General features: G+C 40.7%; 1 protein-coding gene across 6 annotated transcripts in view; it reads left to right on the top strand.

Moving 5' to 3' along the window:
• Positions 1 to 7,582: 7,582 nt before the first annotated feature.
• GAS2 (growth arrest specific 2) overlaps positions 7,583 to 22,709 on the top strand; it is a 98,176-nt gene continuing 83,049 nt past the window's right edge. Inside the window, exons 1-2 of one of the 6 annotated variants that reach the window (XM_055814353.1) lie at positions 7,583 to 7,867; positions 17,639 to 17,807. In XM_055814353.1, coding sequence (XP_055670328.1) covers positions 17,666 to 17,807 — 142 coding nt within the window. In that variant the 5' untranslated portion in view covers positions 7,583 to 7,867; positions 17,639 to 17,665. Of the gene's footprint in view, positions 7,868 to 8,294; positions 8,425 to 17,363; positions 17,383 to 17,638; positions 17,808 to 22,709 lie in introns of those variants that run through there. The other 5 variants (XM_055814351.1, XM_055814349.1, XM_055814352.1 and 2 more) reach the window with 5 other exon arrangements.

Genomic DNA, 22,709 nt, shown 5'->3' with positions numbered 1-22,709 from the left:
AATGTTTAATAGCTGCCTCTTACTTCACAACCCTCATGAGATACACTTAATAATCATCTTATGTATTGGAAGTCTGAAGCATCTAGAAGATTAAGTAACTTTCCCAAGATCACACACAGATTTCTTGTTTTGTTATGACAGCAAGTGATAACCAGAGCCAAGAATATTCCCAAAACACCTTACTTCCCCTCTCTAATAGCATATTACCAGATATGTGGTTTGCAGGATAAGGAAGAAGGAAAGAGAGAGAAGGGAAATATATGCAGGACTGTTCTATAAATTGAATTATTAAACCAAGCCCATCTTTATATAGTTCTCGCTGCCCACTAACGTCAGACTACTTTACAAGACAAAGTTTTTATGAATATGCCTATTCTACAGATGGGAAATCTGAAATAAAAAGTGATTCGACAAAACTCATGTGACAGATACATTTGCAGGGCTGGGAAAAGGAATGGAGTCTCCCAACCCCCTCGAGACAGGAATAACTTATAGTCATTAAATGTGTTGGCATTCATCCTGTTTCATTTGGCAGTGTAATACAGTGTGAAGGGAATGGTGTTCTTTCCATTAGGAATGCTTCGATGATGCCACTTTAGTAGAAGAATGAAAAGGAATGCTGGACTTGAAGCATTCCCTAAGGTGTAAGACTGACTGTTTGAACTAAGCAGCTGGAGAAAGAAACCCAGGAAAATAGAAATAGAAATAGTATCTCAACTATACCTTCGGAGGAAAATTAATTTGTAAAGTCAGTGGAGGGTAAGGTTGATGCATAAATACTGAAGAGTGGTGTCACAAACACCAGGACAGAGGCTGGGAGAAATGTGAGGGTAGTGTGGAAAGAAAATTAAACTCACAGAAATGCAAATGAACACCTAGTTTTTCCTGTAAGGACCCATCTATGTCACTTCCATTATGTTGCTGGCCAGGCAGTGAAGCTCTTGAATTTCATTGTTACAAAGGCAGGTTTATTACAAGTTACTTGTTTTGTAAACGTGCGTCACTTCAAATGGTGTAGAATTAATTATCTGCCATTTTTTACTACATGGACAGAGAACGTGAGAAAAGAAGTGAACTTGTGAGACAGCCAAAGAATCTGCTGCTTTATGGAGTTTTCATATGGAAACAGGGTCCTAAATTGCCGTGCAGAAGTTGTTCCAGTGACTAGGCTGGAGTATCTCTATGAAATGGCTATATTTTCACTAGGTAGCCAGTAGGGAAGTAAGAAGACATATTTGTCTTCCAGAGGCCTGTACAGAGATACCTCTGTATGTTTCAAACCAGACTTGCTTCTGATTTGAGCTTAGCATTTCCATTTAGGTGTATCAGATCGTTAGCTAGCCTTTTGAAATACATTTTTCCCCATTCAGTAAAATATAGTGATAATGTCCTTAAGAAGTATGGACCGGGGTAGTGTGGGAAAGTATTGGTGCGGATATGATGAGCTTTTGAAGACTTGGAGAGGGGTCCATAGGGCTGTTAAGAAAAGATTCAAAGCTATATGTATCTACAGTTCTCTCACATTTGGAATCACTGCTGATAATTTAGTTCTTATAAACTAGGTACAAAAACCACCTCATCTGATTTCATTAACATTAAAAGGAATTTTACTGTAGGTAATATTAGGGACAGAATTGGGCCTTGGTTTATGCTAAATAGGAAGTCAACAAAATATTTTCATACAAAGGCCAATAACAAAGGGAATAAGTTAATAGGAAGGGAAATTCAAACAAAGAATATTAAGGATTTTAAGAGAAACCTAGGTATGTGTCAGGAGAAGGACTGCATTGAAAGACAAAAAGAGGGAAGGCAGGATGGTTTTGACCAGCCAACGTGGTCAGATGTCACTACACTGTTAGAACATTTTCTTGTTTAAAAGAATTTTTCAGTTCTTGAATAATGAATTGGTCTGCTCGTATTCATGGTCTGGAAAATTTGTGACTTGTGAGAAACTGTGACGTGTACATCTGGACTGCTTGTAAATTGCCTCCCAAAGCCAGTGTTCATCTGTTTATTCCTATGAAAATTAGTTTGTGTATTTGAGTCAGCTGCTACAAGAAGCTGATAAAATGATTCCAGAACACCTGTGATACAAGAAGACAATGTTGCTGTGGTAGGTGTTGGCCTCCTTAGATAATCTTTTTCTCATTGCTGTTTTTGTGCCTTTGGTACTTACAATCTGATGCTTCTATGTGACCTTAGCACCTTATTTTAGTGACTTTTCCATCCCAAGTAGGAACCAACCACAAAATCTGGCTTTCTTGTAAAATATAAGGAACAGAGATCAAATGAGCATTTCCCCATCACTTCATTTACCTGTGAGCTAGTTCTGATAGGAATTTGAGTTGGTTTCAGTCGCTATATTGTCTCCTGAGTCACTTCCAATTGCTACGTTGTCTGGTAGGGATCACAGTGCAGTATGAGCTGTAGTTGGACAACGTTTCAGTTCTGTATGTGAGTTGCTTTCACTTCAAGGAAGGTGTTAGGAGGCCTGTCTAATCTATCTAGTCATTTAAATGATCTCTATCCATTTAGTATCTGAGATCCTTGTATTTAAGAAGGAAAAAATAATAGCAGTCTGTCTTGTTAATGTTTAACTCACTGGTTTAGAGACAGATCGTTGCACTTTAGTTGTCAGACACAACATAGACTCTGGCCTGGTAATCACTGTGTTAACCCCAGTGGTTTTTTGGCACATCAACTGCATGCTCGGTACCCATGAATAAACTATTATGACACTTGGCTGAAAACCAGCTTTCTATATAAATGTGAATTGTGATGTCTTCATGACAGTGGTGCATATTCCACAATGTATGTTGCAGTGATGCATGTATTATACACCTGTAGCTTTTGAGCAGTTTATATATGCTGGTCATATGTCACAGTATGTCAATTCAAGTATGTGCACTCCATGATGACAGAAAACTGTCTGTTATTGGGTCAAATGTCATTGAGGTGTTTTCCTTAACATTGGTGAATATTATTCTGAAAGATTAGAAGCAGGTGTGTTGTAGTAAATATGACGCAGAGGAGACAGTAAACTTGATTTTAGGCTTACAATGACCAAAACTTGTTCTTACATTACAGCAGTCAGTTGCGCATTTAAGATTTAAAAAAAAAAAAAAAGAAAGAAAATTGTAATTAAGTCACGTATAATAAATAGAAAGTACATCTCTTGCAGAGTAAGTTTGTGAGATGGAAGAATAGAACATACTATATTTATGGTGAAGGAATTTTTTTGCAGTTTATTCGTAGACCTTTAAAATGAATATTCTACCACAGGTTTGAAGAAAGTTCAATTGATTACAAAGTCTGTGTGTGTTGAACTGAATTATCAGAGGATGAAATTAACTTACAGCATGCCTTATTTTCATGATAATTAAAATGAAAAATCATGTGTAACTGAATTAATATTAAGTTTTACCTATTCATGTTTTCTCCACATGTTCTTCAAATTACCAAATACTAAATACATTTTAAGTAGGACTTACATAATATAATCCAACAGTTTTAGAAAAAAATGTAAAATTAAAAGGTACCTGGTACCAGTTAGTACAATATATTTCAGTGAGTTCCACAAGGAGATATTTATTGATCACAGGCCAGCAAGGTTACTGACTACTCTGCCTTTTTTAAAAGTCAATTCTTTTTTTTTTTTTTTTTTTTTTTTTTGCCAAGCACTATAACATTGGGACAATGCTTGGTCGTTTATGAAACATTCTGTGCTCATTGTGGCTGCTCATACTCCAGCAAGCTGACTCAAGTATTGGCAGTTTTGAATCACCTCTGACTCCACATCTTTTGAATTTTAATTTCTGTGGTATATAATGAAAGAAAGAACAGAGTAAATATATTTCTGTCTTCCAGATCTGCGTGAATTTCAGTTAAATAGTTTAATTGTTCAGTCCCTTTAGCAGCAAAAAGCAAGAAATCAACAGGTATTACATTCTCTACTCAATATACATTTTATTCATAGTTTCTGCTACTCACCCCAGTTGCTGTCTCCCATCCATGTCTTCTTAGCTGACCAAGGCATGTCCTGTTTAATGGCTGTGTGTGCTTTAAGAGTTGATACAGAATTGGGATGCCGATCATAAATTACATAGTAATCATTATATTTGACGGACATTACACTGGTCAGTTAGGACACTAAGTACATAATGAAGCAGGAGTATTTGGGAAATTTGCAAGGTCACTAGGAAAGCGTGATCTAGAGATATGCCAAACCAGATGCCTGTATGTCTTCTCCTACTAAGAACTACATCCTTCTCTCTACATTCTCTCTCTCCTGCTCTGTTTTCTTCCTCCTGCTCAGTGGCTACTCCTTCAGCCCCCTGTGCATTGATAACCCTTTGATCTAGGTAATTTTCCCATTTATAAGTGACCTGCAAGGTACATTCTTAAGAAAATCCGCACAATGATATAACATCCACAGGTCACCAGAGATGGTTATTATAAGTCAGTTTTAGAAAAGGGCTGAGGAATTTAATGGCTTAAAATGGGGCATTGTGATCATCTTTGCTGACCTCATATTCCCAAATTTGATCTCTAATTATCTATGCATCAAGATTTATAATGTGCAACCAAATTAGATTAAATACTGCAGAATCTTTAATCCTGAATTTTTGTCCCAAATCATAGAAAGTTTATGACATCTTTAGATAGAATTTGCTGCAACTCAGCCAATTATCCACATCTTCTATCTCTTTTGAGAGTTAATATTCCCTTTCTACTGTTAAAATTATCTAAATGACAATGTGTAGAACCATTTTGTCTTAGTCATGGTGGTAATTTTGCTCAGACTTCCTTCATGTGCATATGACTACCAAATGAGCTTTACCTTCCACAGTCAATGCACGTTCTCCTGCTCCCTCTCTCCCCTCTCTTTCCTATGTCTGTCTTCAAATGATCATTTATTCATATGCCTGATCATTGTGTTGTCTGTTTGGAAGTAGACTGTGTCAAAAATATTGTTGGAACCTGTAGACACTGTAAGTTGCAAGTGTGGGGAGCTAAGATTGTTCATGTAGAGAAGCGGCGAAGAAAATAATAGCATTTCAGAAGGAAACTTTGAGTTCTTCCTCAAAGGTTAGTGAGTATATTATTGAAATAGCCTTATGTAGAAAATAGAAGTGTACTGTGGCTTCAAAGTTATTGTGCCAAATTTGAAAACTAAATTCTAATGCTTAAGTGCAAAACAGAGAAGTTGTAGTCCTTGCGTTCGTAGCTGCGGTGTCACTGCTGGAACTTCCATACTTCTATACATTTCAGATGATATTTGGCATTGTGCTCCTCTCAGTCTTGCTTGTATAAGACTTGATCTGACCTTCAGGTTTTTTTATTTTGCTTAACTGCTGTACTGGGTGTTGCACATTGCTCGTTCAGATACATTCTTTATGAAACGATGGTAAGAAACTAATAACTGAAATAAAAAGAGGTAGGAGAAGATCCATAGGTTGTGTATCTATGAATGTATGCGATTTTACTATCACCTGATTTTAGATTATTCTTTGGTACAAACTGACCATATCAGGAAGCGCATAACCAATTTTGGCTTCTAAATCTTACAACTGCTTTTTCAGCCCTTCCCACTGGTACATATGCAAATTCACACACAAGATTTATTGCATGACGTCTGGAAAAGCCTTGGCTTAACTCCCTGCATAGAATTGCTCCTAAACTTGATAGAAATCTTGTAACTTCAGAGTACACATGAACCTTGAGAAGCTTTTACTGGTGACACAACTGCTGCTTAGGGGAGGGGAGCATTTTCCAACTTCTCTATAAAGTGACAGGATTTTTAAGTATAGAGGACACCTTAACAGAATTGGTGTCATCTCAAGCTGGTTTTTATATTGAGGTGACACATAAATTGGATTTAAATTGTTGCTAATTATTTAGAAAAAATCTTTCTGAAGGTCAGATAAAATCTCTGTAAGATAATTAAGTGCATACAGGAATCTGCTCATCAGCTCAACATCTGTTCCACCCCAGTGCATTTTTAGGATGTCTGAGGACATTTTTCTTACCTCTGCGCACAACCGCCCCCCCCCCCCCCCCCCCCCCCCCTTCTTTCCCTGACCAAGAAATTGGATGAGCCAAAGAAAACAGTCATGGCCAGGGACATCCAGATTTATCTAAACAAAACAAAACTAGGATTTCATTTAATTCTGGGCTGTTACGCACATAGTACCTGGCTAGAGCTCACCAGAGCTAAATACATCAGCACACTGATGAATGCTCTCATTTAAGTAGCACTCATCACAGCAGTTAATAGTCCATCAGAACAGCATCATACGAGTATAGGAATATAATAAATAACGAAAGATGTGTGTATTCTGATTGGCTAGCAATGAACATCTGCTGCTCAGAGAAAAGGAATTTGCTTACAGTGCAATTATTGAAAAATAGCCCGGCATTAATTGTGCAAATCATGTTTTCCCAGCAGATCAGAGTACAAAGAAATGAATGTAACTAAAAATTAAGGGTCAGCTTGATGTGCTTTTCAGCAATCAGGTTAAAACAATTCTTTGAGTATAATTATACGTAATGTGCTTTTCCTAGAACAACTTAATTATTTTAATTTATATATATTGATAAAATAAGTGGGTATACCACTGTGAAAGAAAAATAAATGTGCTGTTTGACTGGAGCACTCCTATGGAAAGTGATAACATGATACCATGAGGAAACTCAACAAGACAATCTACATCCATGCATTGAGAGACGCAGGAGTCTGAACATCTGTTTCCCGCTATTGAATTCACGAAAGGGGCTTCTCTGGGCAGGGAATGAGTGAATAAACAGCAGTTGGAGAAGGTTATCCCTGACATTTAACAAAATGTTGAAATTTCACGAAAATGATATAAGGTGAGAACGAAATGACTGAAATAAAGGTGTGCTAAGAGTTAGCTTGGCAATCAAAGCGCAGGCATACAAGAAGAAGCAAAACCCTTACCCATCACTGTGCTTAAAGTGTAATTTAAGAATGATTGATGTATGAACGGCATACTTTTTTTGTTCAAAAGAGACTACCAGGTAGCATGTAATTGTTTTGGTGAAATGTACAATGAAACAGTTCCCCAAGATGTTCCTTTAGCTGGGGGTGGAGGAGTGACAATTAAAAGAGGTGCTACTAAGTGTTAAAAAATTCCAGACACAACCAGTAAAATTAAAGAAAAGGAGAGTTTTATTTTGGATGTGAAATTTTCCTTTCTCCTTCCACCCTTCATTCTTTTTCCACAATAAATAGTCTTGGAAAGAGAGTAATAATAATAATAAAAGAGAAACGGACCCAAGCACCAACTCACTGCCAAAGGCTGTAATAGAATATCTCAGCATTTCAAGGGTAAAATCAGTGTGAACTGCGTTTGCCGTCCGTCTGAAAAAAAGTAAGTTTGTAACTTCCGTTCAGTCTGTGTGGACTGCTGGAGTATAGGAAATCGGTTTCGGAGAGGGAAAAAAAAAAACAAAAAACCAACAAAAAACAAAAAGGGGGAAGGGAGAAAAAAAAAAAAAAAAAAAAAAAAAAAGGTTTCCCAACGAGAGCGCGGAGCGGACAGAAGTATGAAGAGCGGCAGCGCGGCTGTTGCCGGTCTGCGCTGCTCAGCTCGGGGGCACGGCGGCGGCTGGAGGCGGGGGGCAGCGAGTGCAGCCCCGGGGGCGGCGGGGGGAGCCCTGCCTGCCCGCCAGCCCGCCCGCCCGCCCCGGCAGCGAGCACCGTGTCTGCCCCCGGCGGCGGGGGCTCGCCCGGCCGGCCCCACAGCTGAGCCCGCAGCCCAGGTTCCTTTAAATCGAGGGCGTTTCGTGCACTTCGCCGGCTGCCTTCGAGTTTAAGGAGCAAGGGCCCGGGGAGCCAGGCGGCAAGGTGAGCTTCGCCTGGCGGTTGTGGAGTAGGTGCTGTCGTTTCTTTGTCACCCGCCGCGTCCCGGGCTGGCCGCGGGGGTCCGCTGGGGAAGTGGCAGGGCTCGGCGCCGGGCCCCGCACGGCCTGCGCGCTGGGGGCTTCCTTCTGTTTGGGGGGTCTGTGGTTTTGCTGTAGGTTTGGGGTTTTAGTTTGTTGTTGGTTTTGTTTTGGTGGTTGGGGGTTTTTTGTTATTGTTACTGTTTTTCCCGCTCTCTGGCTGTCCGGCGTTTGAACGCATTGCGGGGGTGGAATGAGAGCGGCCGTGGGCGTCGCGGGGAGCCCGGAGCGGCTCAGCCGGGGCTGGCTGCGGCTGGCCCGGGGGCTGCTGGCGGGCCGCCCCGGGCATCCCGCGGAGGGTCGGGGGCTGCGGCGGGTTTGCTTGGTCCTGCCCCCGAGGGGCAGAGCTGGAAGCAGCGCTTCTAGCACTCATGGCAAAGCCATTAGCTCAACCTTACTGCGGAGGGGCCCCGAGGAGGACAAACGCATCCCGGCGCGGCGCGGAGCCGGGCTCCCCAGCGGGTGAGCGCGGGGGGGGCGGCTGCCGGGCGAAACGTGCGGGCGGCGATGGGGTCTTCGCGTCTCGGCTGGCTGTCGCCCGCCGTGCGCGCCCCTCCGCGCCCCATGGTGGGTCTTTGGGGAGGCTCCGGGTAACCCCGGGTTGCTGGTGGCGCGGGGAGGGGGTGCGGGAGGACGGGGAACGCGAGCCCCGGGGTTGCGGCAAGTGTCGGGTGGGAGGCGGCCAAGCCCGGCTGCGGTGCGGGTGGCTGCGCCCGGCCGGCCCCCTCCGCTGCCCCGAAGGCCAGGCGGGATGAGACCCTTCTCATGCCGACAGCCGGCCTTCCAGTTTCTGGCTTTCCTCCTCAGCTTCTGCATTCAAACCTCGAGAGGGCAGAGACTGACTTTAAGAGGGCTGTGTTTTTCGCTGGTGCTTAATGTGTAAGAAACGAAGGTTGCTGGTTGCCTTACCTAGGGTTGCCATCAGCATCCCACTGCTTTGGTGTGTGCCAGCCGAGCCCGCTGGCTTGCTTTTGGGGTGCTGGGAAGGATGCATTGCAGTCTCCCCAGCGCACTTCCAGCACGCTTCTGACATTGCTTTGAAATTAAAATGGAACAGAAAAAATATTCTTTGCTTTCCATCTACATTAAATTATGAACGGTTTCTTCATGGTGGAGTAGAAGCTGTTCCAAGTGTAGTGGTTTTATGATGGTTTTGTGATGTGGATTGTGATTTAATAGGAAATTAGCTGACAGTCACAAATTCGTATCATATGGCACCATAGGCCATCTGATCAGCATTATAGCGTGGTACCCGTGTTGGAACCACAGCCAAACCTAGATGGAGGTGGTGAGGTGAGGAAGAGTCAGTACTGTCCTTAAGTTCTAGATCTTACTTATTTTAAGCTACTAACCTATTTGGTTATTTCATGTATTTTACTTACAGCCTTATTTAAATTTGCACGCTCACTATGCTAAGTACAACTTCAGCTCCCCTTTACACTTCTTAGTTAGGCTTCACACTAATTGTAGGATGGGATTTAGAAATAGAACTTCATAATTAAAACCAAAGCTGATAATTGAGACACAGCTTGTAATACTGTCTGCATGGTGTGCTTGCAGCAAGAGTCATGTTTATACTCCTTGGAAGATGTGATATGTCTGTTTAAAAGTGTACTTCCTTTTCTAGTTGGTGGTGCTTGAAACTTCTTTTGTACTAATTTTTAATGGCTGTTTTGCTTCGATGAGCAGAAAAACGTAATCGTAAGAGCCAGGCAAAGAGAAGTCAACTTGAGAGTTTTTGGACCATGTTAGGAATCGGGCTCAGTTTCCAGAAGTTGTAATTTTATGAGCAAGTAGATATTGAACATTCTTTAAGTTTTGTTTTGGTCTATGTGAGAAGGACTTTTTGCTTTCCTTTTGGTAGAGGAGACATTATCAAGGCAACAAAATTGTTTCTACTAGGCATAGTCCTGAAAACGTTCAGGCTTCCAATGATTAGCTCAGATTTTTAAGTGCGGTTAACTTCATTTTGGTCTGGCCTCAGACCAAAGGCCTTACAGGTCCAAAATATTGGTAAGCTGTTGTGCCAGGTTCCTCATCCTCGGCTCAAAGCACTGCACACATTTGTAACACATATATTCATAATGTAAAGGACAAAGGCTTCTTGTGATTAAAGTTTACTTTATCAGTGTAGATCACATTTTGATGTAAGCCCTTAAAAATTCTAATTGATTAATGAGTTTCAGATGGTGGTTCCCCTCCAGTGCCCCTCCCCCTGCTCCTAACATGTACAGTATGCTCCAAGTTAATCTGGGAAAGCTCCAGAAACCTTGGGCTAAATTGGTTGTGGTATAGTTTATAAGGATAATAAAATAACTAGAAAAATTGCATTTCCTTACAAAATATGCTTGCTGCATTTGTGAGCTTATGTTTTATCTGCTTGTTTATGGTAGTGAGAAAAGTAAGGTTACACATATATGTATTTAGGATGATGTAGACAGTGACTTGTGTCTTACAGAAGGGAAAGCTCTGCAGCAGCTCTTGAAGAGGAGCTATGCGATGTAGTAGCAGAATCACTTTAAAACTGACTCTGCTTGCTTTTACGTTTGTAAAAGGACACAGTGAGAGTGATTACTATTCTGTAGTAAACTGGAAATTGCAGGTGGTAAAGATTGACTGAGTAACATCTATCAGTGAGTGACAGGTCTCTGTGCTTTTCCCTACTGCTTCTTTTAGTCCATTTCAAGGATTTCAAGTGGGGGAGCTTTTAACTTAGGGAAATTATTCCACTGTCTAGCAGATCTCACCATAGGGAACAGTTTCCTAACATTAAAAATATCAATTACAGAAGCTGTTAGTTACCTCTGTGGCTCTCAAAGGAAGGCATTCATGTATCTTCCCCCCTGCCCTTTCTGCATATATGTGTGTGTATACACATAGGTATGTATATGGGTGAGAGGGTGGAAAAGCAAGAGCAGCCTTTAGTCTGTGGACTGATGATCTACTCTCCAAATGTGAAAAATATGCCAACATTGAGACAGAAAAACTGAAACAGTTCTCAAGTGTGAATGCCTTTATGCTTGGATGTGCTGCATGTGTAAAACTGGCACTTGTTTATGTGAAAGCGGTGACTGCAACTGTGGGTCCCAAATCGTGGGCAGCCTCGTTTCTGCTTGCACAAATGTGCACTGCAACTTCATCTGTTTATGAACATGGAATCTCTTTATTTAAGCCTCTTTTGTACCCAGCTTGCAGTTACAGTAAGTGCATGCTTCACACAGTCCACTTAAGCACTAGTAAAGTTTCAAAAGTTCTGTTCTTTTCCATCTGTTTGAGGTGATTAGAACTAGCAGGGAGATCCAGCAGAAACCCTTGCCAGATACTCATGAGCTCTGTTCTGGCTTTTGATCGCCTGTCTCCTCTCTTTCCAGGATGGCAGCTTTCCAATAGCATTACCTTCTCTCTAAGACAGCAGGAGATTGTCTGCAGTTATAGCCGATACCCCTCTGTCAAAGCCAATGTGCAGTCTAGTGCTCAAGTTCCAGTTCCTTCAGAGAGAAACTGTTGCTGCTCTTGTCTAGGTTGCTGTCTGCTTTCTCAGCCACTGACTGTAAAGCTATTGCACAGTTGCATGCATGATGTTTTGTTTCTCCTACAACTGATAGCTACTGCGCTTCCTCAATCATATTACAACAGACCTTATTTCACAAACTTAAAGCCTGCAAATATAATTCGATGAAGACTTTTAAATTGCTTCTTTGAACCCAGCGTCCGAGTAGAGTCATGCCATCTCCTGTTCCAGTTGTTCCGGCTTTGTCGAGTTACTAGGCCACTGAATTGGCGTATGTGCCAATCTTTGGTCCTGGATAAGTCTGGTTTAGCTGTCAACTAAACAGAGCCAGTCGATTGGCTTGCCTGCTAGGTGGTAGTGCCTGGGTGGGCCAAAACAACATCTGTGGCACAGTGTCTCAGTCACGCTGGTATGGTGCAAAGGGCACATCATGTAGGGCCTTTGCATCAGAGATGATTGGATCGATCTCTATACAGAGTTCTACATTTGCTTTATGACTTATTTCTGCCTGCCCCCCCCCCCCCCCCCCCCCCCCGGTGTAACTTGTAAAATCTTTTTATTCTTTTCTAACTGAATAGAGATACAAAGAAAAATGCTTGTTTTGCTGGATACATAATTTCTATGCTAATGCTTAAACCAAGTCGTAAAGATCAAGTGGTTCGGCAAGACTTCTTCATCCCTCACCTGGAAGATTTGTGCCTACTAGGAAGTGAAAAGGAGTGATTCAAGCTTCCTTTTGTTTGGGGACTAATGCGCATGTTGCAATTAGGAACCAGGCTGAGGCAACAGTGAAACTCACTCAATACAGAGAGCACACCATGTAGCCAGCAGCTACTTAGTGTAAGCCATTATGTGTGTATGATGCAGATGGATGGGTAATTTGGAGTAAAAACTTATTGTTTTGTATGATTAACTCACAGCATGGACAACATGTATTTTCTCTGTATGTATATCTATGCATACATGCACACATATATATACATTTTCACTATGCAGAATAATTCCGCCCCCCCCAGTTGTACAGTTGAAGAGTACTATTATTACCACAATTTTGCAGGTAAGGAAAGTGGTTGGAATAGGAAATGTAAGTGAATCCAGGGATCTGCAACGGTGAGTGCCTAACTGTGCAGCCAATTTTACTTTTTGAATTAAACAGTCTTTGCCTCCTGTGTGTTTTGAGTAGAGTGTATCATTCTTGAATCCTTTTGTTCTACCGGTTAACCCCAACAAAAGCCAGTGGAATTACAGAAGATTACTCATTTGATTCTCATTGCTTTGACTTGATGATCACTGACAATAATCAGCAGATAGTGTAAGTTACACTGCTGGCAAAATACAGTGAGCTGCAATACACAGAAAACTAAATGTACTACTGTAAAGCAAAATAAAAACTTCACTGTGTGGTAGAAGCAACTGGAGCGAAGTATAACCTTTCAGTGTGTTGAATCTGTTACATGTCACTGGGTGTACTGTAAACTATCCCACACTGAATTCTTCAGCTAGACAATAAGTCTTAAGAATTTGAGATGTCCTCCTCTTATTGACAGAGGTGGAAAAAAAGGCTATGCTGCATAAATATAACCTGTAACAAAACAGAATGAAGAGTAGTTGAAGACCTTTCCTTGTCTGCTTTCAGAATAGTAGGGGGAAGAAGTTGCTTTTTGAGGAACAAAGCAGTTAAGAGGTGAGTTTTGAAAAATGCTTCTACATATCACATCAGCCTCAACAGTTCATAAAGAAGTGTTACATTCTGTAAAATATTTGATGTGTTTGTGTTGGCTAGTATTAGAGAGCTGTATATATGACTATTTGATGTTGTTGTTAGAAAGTAGTGAGATTAGGAAAACCAATATTTTTTGGCTACTTTGTTCACACCTTATGTCTGCCAAAACAAAAGATGAAGTAGTTGTTGGAGCCCAAGAGGCTTGCCTCAGCTTTGGTGATCTATCCTTGCGTGCTACTGTCTACCTCTGTGGCAAGTTGGTCCATTTCTTTGACCAGACTGCTCACTATTAAATTGCCCATCAACTTTTCTCCAGTTCACAAGAAAACAAGTATGTTAAGATGTTTTAAGGAGGTGATGTGGTGGTACCCGAGTGAAGAATCAAGAGCCTGGCCTTGGCTGCAGATAGAGTCTTCAAAGGGGTCTTGAAGGAGCTCAGGACCCCCTGCTGTCACCTTCACCTGACTCGCTCAGTTGAGTGGCTTCACGTATCCTAGCTAGCATGTGATGAAGTTTTAATAGTTAATGTATGGGCTATTACAGTTGATGAAGCAGATGAACATTTTAATGGAGCACTTAAGTATTGTGGAGGCTTAAGTTAAACTTAGTTCTAAGTTCAGTAGTAATCAGTGTTTGCATAAAGAATAATTAAGGGTCTGATAGGTTCTGATGCTTGCAGTTTGATAACTGACCCACAATATCACTTGTGACCACACAGAATATGTGACAAGAGTTACAAGGGACAAATTGCACTTTGCTCCTTGAAGGCTGATTTTTATTTACTTTAAAAATCCAAAGTAGGAGTTTTGTTGTTTTGATTCTAACAAGAAGGTATTTTATTGAAGGATATGGTAGGCTTTCAGACAAGTAGCTGGAAGGGGAAAATTCATTTCTTTCAGAAATGGAATTAAGGAAAACTTACACAGAGGTAAGGTCGGTTTGTGATTCATCTGTGATTCTTCAGGGTTCTTCTTAGTGGATACTCTTCATTAGTGTTCCTTGCTTTGCATGCCTGCTTTCATGTATTAACATTATTGTGAATTCAGGGCCACTACGTCAAGCAGAACTAGTCCCAGTACAGAGATGCCTGAATCATTTTCAGCTTCTAGAGGATTTTGTCATCTGCCTTTTGTCATCTCTCCTAGTTTCCTGCCCTGAGAACCCATGTCCCATTAAAACAACCTTAAACTCAGAATACCCTTCTTGTCTCTGGATCTTCTCTCTTCTTACTACCACAGTGACTATGAAGCTCAAGCACCCGAGACTCCTCTGAAATCAGAGCTTTTTGTTCTCCTGCTTTTTTCTTCCTTCAGTGAGTCTCAAAAGTTCCTTGAGACCTTTACACAGCCTGGTTGCTGGGTTTTATGAAATCAGAGGTAGGTCAGCATGAGATAGATTTGAAGACTGCCCTGTATTTTAGAGACAAACTGAAGTAACATCTCAAATTCCATGCTCTGCATCTCTGCAGAGGTCAGCCTGAAGCATAAACAGACTGCAGTGCTTGTTTTACAGGCTGATGGCAAAACCCAGACTGCCTCCATGTAGCTGCTCCAGAATCCTTCCCTGTCTTTTTTTCTAGTCTTAAAGAATTGCAGCTTTCAGACCTTAGAATTACTTCAGCCCCACCAGTGGCAACAGCCTGTATTGTATCTGGCTGGCTGTCAGGTATATTATCATGATGTTGGTTATTAATTAGCTCCAGATTTCACAGGGTACTTATGCATGGTCTTGCAAGTGATAAGGTAGGTGGACCTTTCATGAGATGAAAGAAAAGGATCTTGCCTCTATAGTTTTCTTCTTAAGACAGTCCAACTCGGCATGTGTGTCATGTGTTATACTCCTAGCAGGGCAGACCCTGCCTCAGGTTCCATGATGAATATTGCTGTGTGCATCCTTGAAATATAATATTTTAGAATAATTTAGGTTGGAAGGGACCTCCAGGAGTCACAGAGTTTAGCCCTCTCCTCAAAGTATATAGGAACTGGGAAATTGTTTCCAGTGAAGAGGTGCAGTGTCTTACTGGCTCCTTTAGTACAATGATGCTTCTTTTTTTCAGGTGTATTTTCCTATCTGTATGTCAAAAGAAACAAATTGCAGGAGTTTGTTTCCTAAACATTTAGACACGTAGGTGTTAATAAACTGAAGAAATTGTGCCAAAAATGAGGTGTTTTTATTTGGCTGTATTTGTGTATTGTATATGAAGTGAACATTCAGGAATGAGAAAAAATTTTAATTACTTTTTACTGATAACATTTCAGAGGTGATTCAAGAGAATAAACTAGTTTCAGTTCTGGTTCTCACAGTATCAATGGAGTTTGTAGACTCCAGAAGTCAGTAAAAAGAAATTATTTTAAGACTTTTTTTTTTTTTTTTTCTGGAAAGAAAGTATATGGCAGAAGTATTTACACTTGTCTTCAAAGGTTATATGGGAAAAATCAAGGTGGTGCCAGTTACTCATCTTGCCTCTGTGTCCATCCAAAATGAAGCAGTGATTTGAAGCACTAAATTGTGTAGTCCTGAGTGACAAAGAAGAACTTTAAATATACTGTCATCATAGTTTGTTAGCTGTTAGCTCTGCAGAAAATCACTCTCAGATTCCTTCAGACTAGATGATACTAACAGGCTGAATCTTATCCCTCCGCTCCCTTGCACCCCACCCCAAATGAGCAGGTATGATTTGCATTTAACCAGGAAACCATAAATCCAAGCGGACATTTTTACACAGTCAGTTTTCAGAGTGGAGCTTTGCTTAAATTATATACCTCAGTCTGCCTTAAACTCTGCTTTCAAAGGAACTTTGATGTATATGGTATTTTTGTTAGAAAAAACTTAAAATCTACTGATAATTCAAAATGTGTATTTATACAGGGGAATAAAGACTTTGTAATGTTTATTTCGCCCCCTACCCAACTGAGAAAATTGTCTAATTTCAGTAAGGAATATCTTCATAGTGAAAGTTGCATCTATCTCAAGGGCAAGCCAGGCTTCAAGATTTGGGGTGAGGTACCCTCAACAAGAGCTTAAGTAGAGGTTGTTGTGAACAAGTAGTTTAGTTAACCAGGGTATGGTTTAAAAATGCTGGAGTATTTTAATGTAAGCATTAAAATACGCCACATAGCATTTCATGTATTTGGAAATGTCGGTTACAACACAGTTTTATGGAAAGGCGTTTGCTTTTTACATTCAGTAAACGTTTTCCTTCTTTTGGCAAAATAATTATTTTCAGTATTGTTATTCCAGGCCCCAATGAAATAGTATAATAAATGTTCTTTTTTGTTGTTGTTTTTGAAGTCGCAGATACCTCTTATCTGACTCCAAAGGTATGCAAAGGGCAGACAGAAGCTATTTGCAGAGTATCATAAGCTGAAGCCAGCTGAGTTGTGCAATCACAGTGGGCACAGATCAGCCAGGTGACAGTAGGCAAAGAACTAGTCCTTGTGGACCTCCCACCCCCATTAATGTCTGTCTAGTGCCACCTGTTTAACACCTTGTGACTGCTAGCTGGTGGGACTGGGCTTTCAGCAGGCTACAGCCTACCAGGCAAGGCACTATCTCAGGTCACTGCTCTGAGCATCAGGGTCCAGGTCTGAGTTTCTTTTTAGAGAGAAAAATAACCTTGTTCCCTTAGCACGCTTCTGCCGCAGGTGAGAGAATTAGTCTTTCAGGAGCAGAGGTACAGGTCCAGTGGGTCTAATGTCTCTGGCTGCTGCAAGCCTTGCAACACCTAACTAATATTTATCGCATGACGTAATGCCTTACCTGGAAGTGAAGTTTCAGTAAGTTGTCAGTGAAGCAGAGGAGCACATGTATAAAAAGTGGAAGTGAGAGGCATGGGTGGCCAGCACTAGCTGTTGTGCTGCTTTCTGATGGAATTACGCTGTTCACTAACTGTCTTTGGTGTGGGGTTTGTTTTTCAATTCTTCTGAAGCTGTGGAACAGACTGATTCCTTTTGGTTACAGCATTTGTTAATTGTTAATAACTTTGCTGTAGTAGTGTAACTCAGTTGTTCCCATGTTTTTGTTGGGTCTGATCCAAAAAGTCTCTGAAGCTTTCCATTTATTTTGAATGGATATTGGATCAGGCACCATAGTGAGTTGTTAGCTTTGTGTAAAATGTTTATTTTGATTTGACTTTAATCATTCCTTGCAGACTATTTGGTTATGTCTTGGCAACGTGTGTAGCTTGGTGAGTACAAATGAAGTTGATGTTTATCTGTGTGGTTTAATCACTTGCCATGTGATAGATTAACAAAACAAAACTTCAGTCATTGGTGTTGTATTTATGTGTTAGATCCACATCTGTCTGTCTGATATCTAATTTCTTAGAATTATAGCTACTGTTACAGAGTACAATTCTAAAAACAGAACCCACAAAACTTTAGTTGGTATAATAAAGTACTTTCCCCCCCCCCCCCCCTTCTTTTTTTTTTCTTTAATATAAGAAAACAGGTACAGCAAGTGGATAAGCAATGTGCACTGCTCTGAGCCCGAAGGCACGTGGCCCTGGCCTCTCAGATATGCATCAATACAGTCAGTGGCTTGCAAGTCGACATGAGGCCAACTTGTTGCCAATGAAAGAGGATTTGGCCCTGTGGCTCACAAACCTACTGGGTAAGATACAATAAGGTGGAATGCGGATACTGGGCAGTAAGAGAACTCTACATCCTGTTAACTGGGAAGTCAGTCCTTCACACTGTTGCATTTCAAAAATAAATGTAGTTCGGATGAGGTAGCTACCTCCACACAGTACAACTGTTAACAAGCCAAAAAAAAAAATAATAAAGCTGATGAGTTATTTACCTCCACGGTGTTTCTGTGAGTAGCATAACAGAACTGTATTATTAATTTCATCTTTATTTTTCCTCAAATTTCCTTTCAAATGTTCTTTTGCACGTGTTTTCTGTATTAATATCATTAAGCTGAAGGGTGCTAACTACTGCCATCACCATCTTCCATTTTTTTTGGTAGGCCTCCTAAAGAGTATGGGTGTACTGATTGTATTGAACAGAAAGAGCCATTAAATAGTTCTTTGCTGACCAAGCAGTCCAGTGATTGATAATTGCAGCCCAAGGCAATGCATGCTAAGACTTGTGGAAGCTTGTGTGTAGAGGGGTCTGACCTAGTGGCTGCAGCTGGGACCTGGGTATTTACTGGTTGCAGCTGTACATTGTAGTGTGTGAAGCCAAATGATGAAAGAGGATGCAAAAGCCAAGAAAAAAATCAGGTACACATGAGGAGAAGCAAATGAGAATATGTCCCTGGCAGGAAGGAGAGAGACAGCTCTTTGGGATATACGACTCATTCAAGAAGGTGGAATTTAACAGCTATGAGCCAGGAAATAGCTTGTTGTTTGTTAGAATGTTCAGGGGAAAGTGGCTTTTGTGTGATGACTTGCACAATACCCTATCCTAAGGGAAACGTGCCAGCAGTTCCTCTCATTTGAACAAAGAGGAGAAAATATTTCAGAGGAGATGATGTTTACATGAAGCTTTCTTTGACGTTATTTTGGAGGAGAGGTTGGATGAGCATTTTTAAACTATTGTGTATGGTTTTGGGGGTTTTTGGTTTTGTGGGGTTTTTTTGTTTGTTTGTTTTTTTGCTGGTTTTTATAGTGTGGTGGTTTTTTTTTTTTCCTTGGAAGTCTGCTCTGGTGAGACATCGGCAGTGTCTTGTCTTGGCAAATGCCGTAGCTGAACCGCCTCAGTGATATACAATAATAGAGTATGTCTAGCGCCTTTCATTGTATGTTCCACATGGCTGTATTTCCTCTTTTTAAGAGGAAGGGAAGTATCACTATGTTATGAGAGGTGTAGTCAGTAAATACAGTGTTAGTAGAATGCAAGAACGTGGTATTTTGCAGGTAGGAGCTACCCTTCTTAGAGCTGGAATAGTTAATTCAGAACTTCAGTAGTGGACTTGTTTTAAATTACGTTTTTGTGTGGTACTTGCATTTAAATTAATGAGTTTTGAGGATGAAATTGTCTAGGCAATGCCAGAACAAAATCTAGAAATCCTGACTTTCGTTCCAATTGCCACAAGACAGCAATCCAAAAGGCTGTTTTTTGAATTAGAAAAACCACATTCCATTAAGGTTTTAATGTATTGTTTAAACGATTTAGACAATGAAGTTTTAGTGAACCATGCTAAAACAAATAGAAGCTTGTTTGCAGTTCATAACAGAGTTCTCACAGTGACATGTTTAGGAATGGGGTCACTTTTTTTAGCAAGAAAGTAGCAACCAGCAGGAGGTTCCGAAGTGCCAACTATAATTAAAAATCATATGGAAACAAAATTTGGCACTGCAGAACTAAATGGGCACAACCTTCTCTTAATTAAGCAGCATACAGAGTTCATTTGCTTAATGCGTTCTCCTGCACCTTCTCCCACCAAGCCCTTCTTTTCTCAGAGTTTGTCCTGAAGAACTGAAATTATAGCGATTTGTTAAAATGCTTTGAATTCCTGTATAGACATTGTTATTCAAATTAATAATTCAATTAGGTTAAAATTCATATTCAAAATAAATTAAGTGTAACTGAATTAAAGTAATTAATATTCATATAAATATATTAACTCAGAATTTAAATTTGGTTTAATTACTGTATAATTTAGGTTAACTATAATGAGAGGAAGGACGCATGAGCACGTTGCTGTACGATAAAATAGGTACAAATTTATAGCATGCCATTGCCTAGTGGTAAAAACTTGTTTATACTCTGTCGCTTTCAAGCATTCAAAAGGATAAAAGGATAAAGAAGATTTTGGTTTGTTCTGGTTTTTATTTCCTCCGTGGGAGAAATAATGTAATTTGCGTTAATGGTCAGTAGATTTTTCACATGCATGGATATGCAGGTAATATTCTGTGTATCCACACCCTAGTTTGCTCTGCACTGTAACTTGTGTGGCCTCAATGTGTCTTTATGCCAGTTTTAATGCCGTAGGATTTCTCAGTTCATAAAGAAAATGAATAGACATTTCAATTAGTCTTTGCCATGTTGATTCACGTTTCATCTCTATTTGGTTCAGTCATTGGTACTGTGACTCAACAAGGACACATAATCTTTTCAAATAAATGTAGATTTAAAAAAAAAAAAGTACTTTAGGCAGGAGTAGGGCTGAACCTCTGAGGTAGTTTGATCAGTTGGTGGTATTTTTGGAAATTTTTGTGGAGAGGCAAATAGGTTCTACATAGTGTTTCTGGAAGCTAAAATGGTGACAGTTTTGCAGCAGCAAAGCCTGGTGTGGATTTGAAATTGCAAACTGGAAAACGCTAGAAGGATATTGCACTTAACGATACAAATGCAAGGTTTTGCTATTAGATGGAAATTATGCATAGCTGGAATTTGATCTAGCCTGAGTGATAAACTGGAAGACTGAGATACATGGCGCAGCTCAAAAATAACACTGTAAGAATTCTTAACCCTGAGACTTTGGATGTTTTATTTTCATTTAGCATGGACACTGTTGTGGATTTATTTAGTAATTGTTAGTACTTTTGTACACATTTTGCTAATTATTTTTGGAACCATGTCAGAGAAACTCAGAGCTTCTGAGAGGATCGTTTGTCATTAAAGCTCCATTGCTGAATAGATTTTAGCTGTCTGTACTCTGGGGGCTGGAAAAAGGACATTGCAGTTGAAATCAATGTGTCAGATGGGATTAACTCATGCAATATTGTACATTACGGTGTTCTCAAAGCAGGGCATGCCAGTGTTGCAGGGCTTGGGGTTTGCAGGCTGGGGAAGAAGACTGGAGCTGTGGATGTTGTGCCTCTTAATTTCCTTTCCCTTTGCTGAGAGCTGGTGGCTCAGTAGAGAGATTCTTGCAGTGACAAAGTTATGGAGATGTGTCTACCCAACCATCTTGAAAATCATGATTATCTCTCAGCCTTGTTTTTATTAGGTTTAGAGCTTGTGAAGCGCTCGGCATTGCTTTCACTGCTGACACAGTCCAAATCTGTTACACGATGTAAATATTGATTAGAATGCTCTTGTGGATACTGAAAACTACTGTTCCACCTTGAGCAAGCTTCATGTGGGAATTAACACAGTTGGGCCATGGTAATCTAGCAGAGGCAAGATGGTAATTTGAAAGCAAACTGGGTTGGTTTGCCTGCTGTACTCTCCGGTACTGTCTTGTTTTGTCTTGTGTGTCTGCAGAAGTGAAAGGGCTGACATCAGGGGCAGTGAGCCTCATCACCAGTCTGTAGTTGGGGACAGGTACAGAGGAATAGTTTCTGTTTCCCCTTTGGCTGTTGTGTAGAGCTCTGATAGTTTTTCCCATTCCCAGAGTCCATTTACCAGCTTAATCCATCCAGTTTCATTTAGCACATGGGACCATGAAACAGACCTGTACGATGCGCTCTGGGCACATGCCTGGCCTCCAAGGTTTCAGTACTGAGGCCTCTTCCTCGGAGACCTTTCTGGGCTTCAGGACCTCATAGGTAATGCTGAGGAATTGGACATGTAAATGTTGGATGTTGTATGAGGCATATAAAGGTTGCTTGCGTGCAAAGTGAAGTCGGCATGGAAAAAAGGAACAGAGAGGTGAGGATGCTGGGAGAGGCACTGAGCTGTAGACCAGGCTTGGAATTTAAAGGTGTGTTGAAGGAGGCAGAAAGTTTGGAGTATAAAGCATGCTAAGTCTTCTGCAAGAAAACTGTCTTTTGATTCTTAATAAAAGCAAAACCAACTTCATCTCGGTGATCTTGCTTGTTTTTTTTATCTTAAGAGGATGCTGTAGCAGTACCTTAATTTTCAACATTGGCAGGTTCAGCTCAAGGCAGTGGGAAATGCAGGTTTTGAATATCTGAATGTCAAGACATATCATAATACTGATACTGCATCAGTGCCAGCAGAACTACTACAAGTTTATTTAGTTGAGTAACTTTACAATTTTCTTGAATATCAACATGCCTTAGGGATTGTTTATATGTCCCATTTCAGGTAATGCTGCAGTGCTATCAAGACTGTTCCTCCTGCTGTCAGCTATTGTACGAAACAGAGTAGCGTTGTCAGAAGAGAACCAGTTTTGCATGTGCATAAAATTATTTGCCTTTGTTTTCTTTTATTGTTTTCTGCTATGTTGGGTTCAAATGCCACAGAATTGAGAGGGTCAGGAGGAGCTGTTCCACTGATCTTCAGTATCGTAGAAGCTCTTCCTACCAATGCGTTTCAGAGATTCACCCAAGTGAAACATTACTATTTGTAAACTACTGGTTTTGTCTTACCACGGAAGCATAGGATTGAAAAAGTCAATCAGCTAGTTGTGAGGCTGGAGTCAGTGTCTTGCATTATAGCTGTTAAACTAAGGTATTACACCAACCGACTAGATTTTGGTACTTTGTTCTAGTCTCTGAGTCCCTCCACCTTCTTCTGAAAGCTCTGGTTGTCTGAGATGGCCCTTAGGGAATGTTTGATTTTCGACCTCTTGGGCACACGCCTTTGGCGTGGGCTCTTCTTAGTTATTCTTTCACAGACCTCCCAGTCTGGTTGCATTAGGACCCCCAGGACTGGG

The sequence above is a fragment of the Falco peregrinus genome, chromosome 9, assembly GCF_023634155.1.
Source record: "Falco peregrinus isolate bFalPer1 chromosome 9, bFalPer1.pri, whole genome shotgun sequence".
In the NCBI taxonomy this organism is placed as follows: domain Eukaryota; kingdom Metazoa; phylum Chordata; class Aves; order Falconiformes; family Falconidae; genus Falco; species Falco peregrinus.
This window is presented reverse-complemented; position numbering and strand designations above follow the sequence as displayed.